Source organism: Cibotium barometz, chromosome 61 (genome assembly GCF_041138505.1).
Source record: "Cibotium barometz isolate CiBa-2024 chromosome 61, ASM4113850v1, whole genome shotgun sequence".
Classification (NCBI taxonomy): domain Eukaryota; kingdom Viridiplantae; phylum Streptophyta; class Polypodiopsida; order Cyatheales; family Cibotiaceae; genus Cibotium; species Cibotium barometz.
In genome coordinates, this window is record NC_141106.1 from 22,876,549 (window position 1) to 22,885,931 (window position 9,383).

The window sequence follows — 9,383 nt, forward strand, 5'->3', positions numbered from 1 at the left end:
TTTCCTAGTCTCTGAGTTTACTTTGCTTGATAGAAATCATAATCCTCTACCCAAAAAAGTAAACTCGGACCGGTCCGAGCTTACTTTCCCAGTCCAAGCTTACTTTGCCATGCATAGCAGTGTGGTCTCTAGGCAAAAGTAAACTCAAACTGGGAATGTAAACTTGGGCTGGGTTTGTAAACTTGATTTGGTCCGATTTTACTTTCCCAGTCTAAGCTTACTTTGCCAAGCAGAGCAGTATGGTCTCTGTCGGTGGCAGCAAAAGTAAACTCGGACTGGGAAAGTAAACTTGGGTTGGTCTGAGTTAAAATTACTAGTCCATGTTTACTTTAACAATGCATTTATGCTTTTATGTGACTCAATATTTCGTAGAGAGCTTAAATTGGATTGTGTACCTTAAATTTAGATTCCAAAAGAGATACGTGATGTATTTAACATCTATGCGTAATCTCATGCACACTATCACAGAAGAGGACTTTGAGATAAAGTATAGTCAGCTTCTAGAGTGGTATTCAGCACACAACTATTAATACCATGCGATATGTAACAAATGGGTGGTGTGGTCATAATTATATATGGAGGAGGAGGTGGCCTAAATTTGGATGACTGTTTCATTATGGAAATGTCGACACCACCAACTTGGTGGAGAGATTGTGGCAATACATTAAAGTACACCCTATTGGATGCAAGGATTAATAGATCTATGGTAGATCTTCTCCACGCACTTACTGGAGATTCACAAACCGGCACTCGTATAGGTGGAGATTTGCTTGAGTTCTTCAAACAAAAACAAGAGATAGGTTGACCGCTACTAATATCTTTGTAATTTGCAACTCGCATATGAATCTTTTGCATTTATAAGTCATTTTCTCACATCTTACAATATCCATGGATCATCAAAGAGACATACATCACGATTGCTCGAAGGGGAGAAAATTATTCAACATTATTAAGGCAATCCTTCATGTTTGGAAATTGTGGATGAGATGAGTTACTGTTTAAGATACAAAGTATCTCAATAGAAGGTCAATGGTACCATGTTAGCATATAATCCAATTGTTGCGATTGCCCTGAGTGTAACAGTGATTACAAGTATCTCATTGTTGGTATTAGGTTGATAATCACTAATCAATTTGCAATTGCCCTGATTGTAACAATGATTACAAGAATCTCATTAGTATTAGGTTGATAATCACTAACCAGTTTCCAATGATATCATGTTAGTATAGGTTGATGAGGTTAATGAACTAGCCTTGAGTGCATTGCCCGGTCTTGAAAGAGAATACCTCAGTGTTGATTCGGTTGCTTCTTTTGAGAATGACACAATATTGTACCCAATTGAGTACTTGAACATTTTGAACTTAGGTGGTGGTTACCCTCCTCATCGCTTGATTCTAAAGATCAACGCTCCTATCATGCTGCTCTGCAATTTGGATCCTCGGTGGGGACTTTCTAATAGTACAAGATTGATATGTAAGCAATTCAACTCAAAGGTGATAGAAGCAGAAATCATTATAGGTACCAACATTGGAGACAGGGTCTTTATTCCCATGATAACTTTCATACCTACTATGCTGCAATTGCCTTTTGACATGAGAAGGAGACAATTTCCTGTAAGGTAAGCCTTTGGTATATCAATACATAAGTCCCAAGGACAAACATTGAGTGTATTGGGACTTTACTTGGCCACCCAAGTACACATGGACAGTTGTACATTGCTATGTCACGTGTTAGATCATTTGATGCAGTGAAAGTGTGTGTAAATCATCATATGGAATAGGAAAGCAACATAGAAGGTTCAAGCGAAGTCTTCACAACCAATGTTGTCTACAAGGAGGTTTTTCAAATGGCATAAATCAGGATGTAAGTTTAATCTATGCCCAAAAGGTAGAGAACAAGCTATTTATATAGCAGCTTACAAACGCTGGAGACTACAATCATAGATATATCTGTATCAATGAAAAAAATGTTTTCAATGATGTAACATGTGTAATCTATGTTGTCTTTCTGTGTAATCTTTCACATTGATGCTTCTCTTTGGTATTATTGAATTCATGTGTATAAATATGCTTGCATTTAGCTAAAGATACCATGTAGATCCACAAAAGAGAGTGCCCCGTCGTTGCTCAAGCGGTGGTTCTAATTGTTGAGATGGCGGACGGGTGTTGGTGAGTTTCTATTTGTTATTTTTTGACATTTGGATCAGCAAACGTTTACTAAAGTGATAGAAGCAGAAATCATTATAGGTACCAACATTGGAGACATGGTCTTTATTCCCATGAAAACTTTCATACCTACTATGCTGCAATTGCCTTTTGACATGAGAAGGAGATAATTTCCTGTACGGTAAGCCTTTGGTATATCAATACATAAGTCCCAAGGACAAACATTGAGTGTATTGGGACTTTACTTGGCCACCCAAGTATTCACACATGGACAGTTGTACGTTGCTATGTCACATGTTAGATCATTTGATGCAGGGGAAGTGTGTGTAAATCATCATATGGAATAGGAAAACAGCATAGAAGGTTCAAGCAAAGTTATCTACAAGGAGGTTTTTCAAATGGCATAAATCAAGTTGTAAGTTTAATCTATGCCCAAAAGGTAGAGAACAAGCTATTGATATATCAGCTTACAAACGCTGGAGACTACAATCATAGATATATCTGTATCAATGAAAAAAATGTTTTCAATGATGTAACATGTGTAATCTATGTTGTCTTTCTGTGTAATCTTTCACATTGATGCTTCTCTTTGGTATTATTGAATTCATGTGTATAAATATGCTTGCATTTAGTTAAAGATACCATGTAGATTCACAAAAGAGAGTGCCCCCTCATTGCTCAAGCGGTGGTGTAAATTATTAGTGTTGTGAGTGTTATATTTGATATCAGGGGTATATTTCTTAGGATGGAGGTGGCAAGGAGATTATTTTCATTTGTTTATCATGGTGATGGCCAAGATATTGAAGCTAATTATTTTTTAGATTGCTATAATTCAGGTATTTTTATTTTCCATAGTCTATGTAATATTCATGGCTGAATTGTAGACCCTCCATTTTGGGAAGGAGAAGCAACAACATCTCTAATTATCAAGCTGTTAGAGAGCACCAGTGTTTTACGATATATATAGAAACTCATTTTTTATGTAGGTTTTGTGTTTTGTTTGATGAATTTATATTGTTATTGATACATTCTTTTTGCAACAACAGGGAATATCTTTATTTTTTAGAACCCAAATTATTGTTGGGTTTGTATGGTCGAGACCCTTACAAAAACGAGAGTTTTGGGCTCCTTGGAATTTACAGTCTGAGTCTGAGATTACAAAAGATCACGGATTAACTTCATGTACATGTAATGTTTGTGGACTATGAAAAGCATGATAGGTTAGATTTTCGAGTCATCGGCATTGGACAATATATAATTTTTCGATTTGCTGTCTACAAGCCTGTTCAAACACCGTTCGCCTCAAATATTGATCCACCAAATGAGTTCTGTAAGGTTTTGTTGTTTTTTTTCCATGAAAAGTTTATCTTGGACTAGCTAATGTTTTTTCCTTTAATGTTTTTTTTGCCAGTTAGAGGCGAGGAGTATAGGCTTCCAAGGAGAGATAATCTAGTTGTCCGAAGATTGTTTTAAAGCTTTGTTCAGGTGTGTTGAGATTGTCAACCTTATTTTGGGTTAAAATATTGGTTGTTTATTTACGCCAAGTTTGGTGCTTTATTCAATGAGATTGAGTGCTTTAGGAGTATATATATGGCAAGCATGGTGTGTTTATATATAGGTTGGCAAGTCAGGGACCATGGGGCCCATCATGGGCTTCAAATATAAGGCTTATCCCTAATTACCCTTCGAAGATGAGCGTTTTTTTTCCCAATTGTTTGGAATTAGAAAGTAAGAAAAAAAATACACCCGTGCGTGCCAGGGACCATCGGGTCCATCATGGGCTTCAAATATAAGGCTTATCCCTAATTACCCTTCAAAGATGAGCGTTTCTTTTTTTTTCCCTAATTGTTTGGAATTAGAAAGTAAGAAAAAAAATACACCCGTGCGTGCCATCGTTTTCGCATTGAGGGCTTGAACCCGTGATCTTGGGACTCTAGAGCAACACATCTCTCTACTGCATTGATTTGTGATCGACAAATAAAAATACTCTTGCCCGTTAGGGAGACGGCAGGTCAAGCCACTAGTTTGTTCAAAAAAACACTAAAATGTCGTTTTTATTCTAGCATTGGTTCTAGGTGGAATTTTCTCGCATGTATAGTTTGTAAATTAAGGTCCTCTTTCGTGATTCATATTGAACTTGAACCGTCCACGTGGATTTCGCAGGTTCCAAGCAAGTGGGATATTACAACAATCAACCAATGGGCGTCGTGTACACGGATTTTGTGTTTCTTCATGACGTTCAAAACCGTCGATGAGATACGAAAAGCATCTTGTACCGTCCACATAAGAAACAACCATGAATCGTTGATTTCACGGATCGGTAATATATCAGACAGTCAAGAAGCTGCCTTACTTTTTTCTCTCGAGGCGGCTGTTGCGTGCGCCATAAAGGGCCAGAGAGACACGAATTTTATTTTCCTTTAGCGCGCCGGTGTAATTTCTTCCGCGAAGGTTTGCCATATGTTTGTGTGTTTCCTGGTATTTGTGTGACTGCTTTTGCTATGTGAGCTCTCTGTTGCAATCTCTTCTGCAAGATGCGCGTCTATGCCAGCCCACTGTATTATTGGCTGCTGGAGTTAATGCGTCTCTGCTAGGGTTTTTGGTCGAGACGTTCGTTCCCTCTCAGTGCGTCTTCGATCTCACCCTTGTTCTCTGTTCTTGCAGCGTCAGGCTCCTGCCATGGCTCGCACGAAGCAAACTGCTCGCAAGTCCACAGGAGGCAAGGCCCCCAGAAAGCAGCTTGCCACTAAGGTGCGTATGTGATTCTTCTCTTATAACTTGTGTGCTCCGGCCGCTTGGTTTCCAAAGAAACTGGTAAATCTTGCTGCTTCCTGTTTAATTCTGAACAGGCTGCCCGCAAGTCTGCGCCTACCACTGGTGGTGTGAAGAAGCCCCATAGATACAGGCCAGGAACGGTTGCCCTGAGGTACGCCCTCTCAGCGTCCATTTCTTTTGCGGTAGGGTGTCTTTCCAGCTCCCGTTATTTTTCCTCACCTGACTGCTTGCGTTGCAGGGAAATCCGTAAGTACCAGAAAAGTACCGAGCTTTTGATCCGCAAACTACCGTTCCAGAGACTTGTGCGAGAAATCGCACAGGATTTCAAGGTAACGTTTGTTCCGTACATTTGTTTTGATTGTCTAGGAAGAGAGTCGTGAAAGTAGGTAAGGGTCGGCGAGTAAGTTAGTATGCACGGATTTTCACGTTTTACAGCGTTAGTTATTGAAGAGTTCATGTTCCGTAGCTCTCTGAAGCTGATGCCAGAACTGCAGATGATTTTGTGATATAGAAATTGTTTAGGTTGTCAGGTAATAAAGGTAAAACCAGGAATTTGGATGACAGTGTCAAATAGAGCTCACGATTACAATACTGGTGTGTTAAATGGTTTTAATACATGCCTATGCAGACTGATCTTCGTTTTCAAAGCCATGCCGTGTTGGCCCTCCAGGAGGCAGCTGAGGCATACCTTGTAGGTTTGTTTGAGGATACGAACCTGTGTGCTATCCATGCGAAGCGAGTTACCATCATGCCCAAGGACATCCAGCTGGCAAGACGAATTCGAGGTGAACGTGCCTAGAGATAGTCATAGACGTATCCTATAGACTCATGAAATATGCTGTACAGGAGGGGGGGTTGTCTCTGTTGGTTCTTGTTTAGAATTCTGTTCTATACTTTGGATATTCTAGTAAAAGATGATTTGAAATGGATGACTCAGCTGGTTTTACATAATTTAAATCGGGGTTAACTGCGCCTTTCATTTTGTTATATAACTGTGGCTGCCATTTTTGTATGTCATGTTGTTTCTCCTTTACGACGTGCATCGTTTGAACAATTATTTGCCACATTGGAGGACCTGATCTTGTGATTATTAATGGATGCAAAATTTGGTGAAAGACCCGATCTGTCTATTGCAGTCCACGTTATTCAGTCAAATAGGTCGAAAATATACATGGAAGGTGACTGTTGTGTTTGTTCTTGCAAAACGTACGTAATTATCCGAGTTACTGTGTGAAAGCGTTTCTGAGTTTCCCAATATTGCCCACATGGTGAAGTGGTAGGCTGCATAGTGTTTTTGACGACTTTATAGGCATTCACCTCTAACAACTTTATATTCATTCACGTCTAATGGGTGGCTTAGGGGATAGTGTGGTCCTCACATATACGTTTGTGTGCGATCAAGTAGCAGGTTGGGCAATGTCTACTTTGGATAAGAAACCAAAAAATAGGGCATCAAAACGGATTTTTTTTTGGCATTTTTATTAGATATATTTGTGAGATTTTTTAGAATAAGAGTGCTAAGGTTTCATTTTAGTATGTAATGATTAAAGTTTGAGATGCATTTTCATGAAATATATTCACAACTATTCACTCAACTATTTAGGATAAATTATTCACTCAACTTTTAGAAAAGAGGACAACCATAATAAAGCCATGGATATTTTTAATTTTTCATGATAAAAATTCTTAAATTCCAGTTTGTGGATGCTCATTGTTAGCGGTGATCTTGTTAAGTCTCATGTAGCCTTGCAAGTCCATCCAATTTAGCAAAGGAAAGAAGTCGTCCAACTTAAAAACGCTCAAAGGCTTACATTTCTTCCATCACCGGATGCACCCAACTTAAAAACGCTCAAGGCTTCCATTTCTTCCATCATCGGATGCACAACATTAGACGATTTGCCTACAACCATTCGGGAGATGATGATGTTGGTAATTTGCAGCTATGGACGTACAGAAACGAGCTTGTTGCTCTCGACCAGGACAGATCGCAAGAGGTCGCCTACTTTCTCCGTTTTGATGGGCTGTAATCTCTCCAGGCATTTGGTGGTGAAGAGATCGGTCGTGCAAAGCCGACACAGAAATTTCGAGTATGGATCATAGGAAAAAGTGATGAGTAGGCATGAGCCATGAACGATGTCGGCAGCGGCAAAGTGGGCTCCGGACGTGAAGGCCTAGTTGTGGGTTTTGAGGATTTGCTTGGCCAATTTCGGTGTGGAAGCAACAATGAGAGGGACGGAGCCCAGCCTTAGGGACATGAGAGGTTCGTACGCCTTGTTGAGGTCGCAGAGGGAACGATGTTGATTCTACCCCAACAAGTGTAGGTGCCCAATGATAGGCAACGTTGGAGGAGCGGGGGTAGCTGCAGTGTTGCGTTGAATTTCCTTGCCAAAAAGAAACCATCGAGCACATTACCATTACCATGCTAGTAATAAGGAGGAGGAGCCATGCCTCTGAATCCCATTGTTTCGTTTTGGACGATGCCACGGTTGAAGAAGAAGTCTCCCTTCTCCTCTCCTTTGCAAAGGCCAAGTGAACGTAGACGTCGTTTCAATTTATTTGATTAAGGCTTTAAAAAAACCTTAATTTTAGTTTCTATGCTTTCTAATGTTTCCACTCAAAGGTAATCCAAAAAAGCCATCAACTAATTAATTGAATTTCTTTTTTCACTCATTGTAGGCTCCTATTATGTGAGATTTTTTATAAGAGTGTTTCTAAGGTTTCATTTTAGTATGTAATGATTAAAGCTTGATAAAGTCGATGAAATGATGACCCTCCTTACTCTTTCTATTTGTCTCACAATTTATTTAGTATAATGATTAATGCTTGAAAAAGTTCATGTAATGACTACTCTCCTTGTCCTTTTTATTTGCATGCATTCACCCGTATCTTTTCTATTTAAGGTCTCACAATTCTCCATAAAAAGCCTCAAAGGGCTCATTATAAGAATAGAGGGAGGAAGGAGGAGAGGGAGGGGGTGGGGGACTAAGGTTGTATTAATTAAATGCCATGTCACCTTTGAAAAGCTGTGAATATATATACCTACGAAAAGCGGTCTACTTGGGATAGGTTACTAGTAGTATGAAGTTTTGCTTCTATGCATATGTGCATATATATGTGTGTGCAAGTGGTGCACATGTGTGCGTGTGTGTGTGATGAGATGAAAAATTCAAAGTTGAGAACGGGAAAGCGTGAATCGTTCCCTTATCTCTTGGACTACTTCCTTCTTTCATTTGGTCCTATCCCTTGGCCCTCTCCTTGCTTTTCTTTGGCCACGTGGAAGGGGGAATCAGCTTGTGTTTAATAAGAGTAGATAATGATACCATTGTGATTTGGCGAAAATTGTAAAAAAATATACTGTATCATTTCAATATTAAAGTGCCATGCTTTCATATATAATGTTATTTATCAAAATTTGTCAAAAAAAAAACAAAACCCCCCTTCTTCCCATCTCCACGATTTACATATTTTTATGAGGTTTTTTTTTTGTTTTTTGGAGATGGGAACAGCGGGTTACATGTAAGTTTTACGATTCCATGTTAGCCCTTGTACATCCATTTGATTTAAAAATTGCAACGGAAAGAATTTGAGTGTACATCAAAATTTAAAGTAAAAATTATCAAGGAGTAAAAAATATCAGGAAATTAGGTTAAGTGGATGAATTAAATAGGGCCATACAATAGGTGAATGCGTTATCCAATTCATTGCTACCACGTCCTCATGTTAATCACAATTTGTAAGCGAGGAGTTTCACTAAAAAGTGTTTTTTTTAGAGGACACAATGGTAGTGTGAAGGCAAGAAAAGAGTGGAAAAGAAGACATAACTTTCAATTATACTTGCTTCAATATATTTTTGAAGTTTCAAAGGAAACCCACAATGTGGTATATCATGTACTTAAAAAGACAACTTATGGCAACTTGATAAATTAAATTTTGGCAACATGATTAATTGGCAAAGTAATGGCAAGATATTGTGAACATTGAAGGATATGAATCATTCCAAGTGAAATGGTGTCTTCACGGTGACTTGAAGACAATCAAATGCATGTTTCAAACTTGTGCTAGTGCCTTAAATCCTTGTCCGTTATGCATGAAAAAAGCAAGAGGAAGCAATTAAGAAGGTAAAATATTAGCATGGGTACGAGGAATATTTTACTCAATTTTAAAACATAATTCCCCCCCATAGCCTTGAGTCTTAAGTTTACCTTGAGTTTTATGCATGCCTCGAGCTTGCTTTCCTTGAGCCTTGATTGTAACTCGTAGAGTCACAAAGCCGTAAGACTATCATGTGAAGACTAGCATTAGGGTAGACACCATTTAGTTTAGAAAGAGGAGAAACAAGTGTACATGAGCATGATTAAGTAGAGCCATGGTCCTATGCTAATTTATTGATAAGAAGAGAAGATCTTGAGAAGAAGAAGAAATAAGAATTCAAAGAGGAAGCTA

At 38.8% G+C, this 9,383-nt stretch overlaps 1 protein-coding gene across 2 annotated transcripts; it reads left to right on the plus strand.

Moving 5' to 3' along the window:
* Window positions 1–4,528: 4,528 nt before the first annotated feature.
* LOC147604681 (histone H3.3) lies at window positions 4,529–5,914 on the plus strand. 2 transcript variants are annotated; one of them, XM_086794458.1, is made up of 5 exons: window positions 4,529–4,616; window positions 4,830–4,916; window positions 5,015–5,091; window positions 5,179–5,269; window positions 5,569–5,914. In XM_086794458.1, exons 2-5 carry the CDS (start codon window positions 4,845–4,847, stop codon window positions 5,737–5,739), a joined length of 411 nt encoding a protein of 136 aa, XP_086650584.1. In that variant the 5' UTR covers window positions 4,529–4,616; window positions 4,830–4,844; the 3' UTR covers window positions 5,740–5,914. The 2 variants fall into 2 exon arrangements, with proteins under 2 accessions (XP_086650584.1, XP_086650585.1); XM_086794459.1 differs by having other exon boundaries at window positions 4,610–4,668.
* Window positions 5,915–9,383: the final 3,469 nt, after the last annotated feature.

Bases quoted from the DNA above. Each gene is read 5' to 3' on its own strand.
- LOC147604681 (XM_086794458.1), top strand. From the start codon at position 4,845: ATGGCTCGCACGAAGCAAACTGCTCGCAAGTCCACAGGAGGCAAGGCC. The intron at 5,092-5,178 runs GTACGCCCTCTC...CTTGCGTTGCAG, and splicing joins CCAGGAACGGTTGCCCTGAG to GGAAATCCGTAAGTACCAGA. The intron at 5,270-5,568 runs GTAACGTTTGTT...ATGCCTATGCAG, and splicing joins AAATCGCACAGGATTTCAAG to ACTGATCTTCGTTTTCAAAG.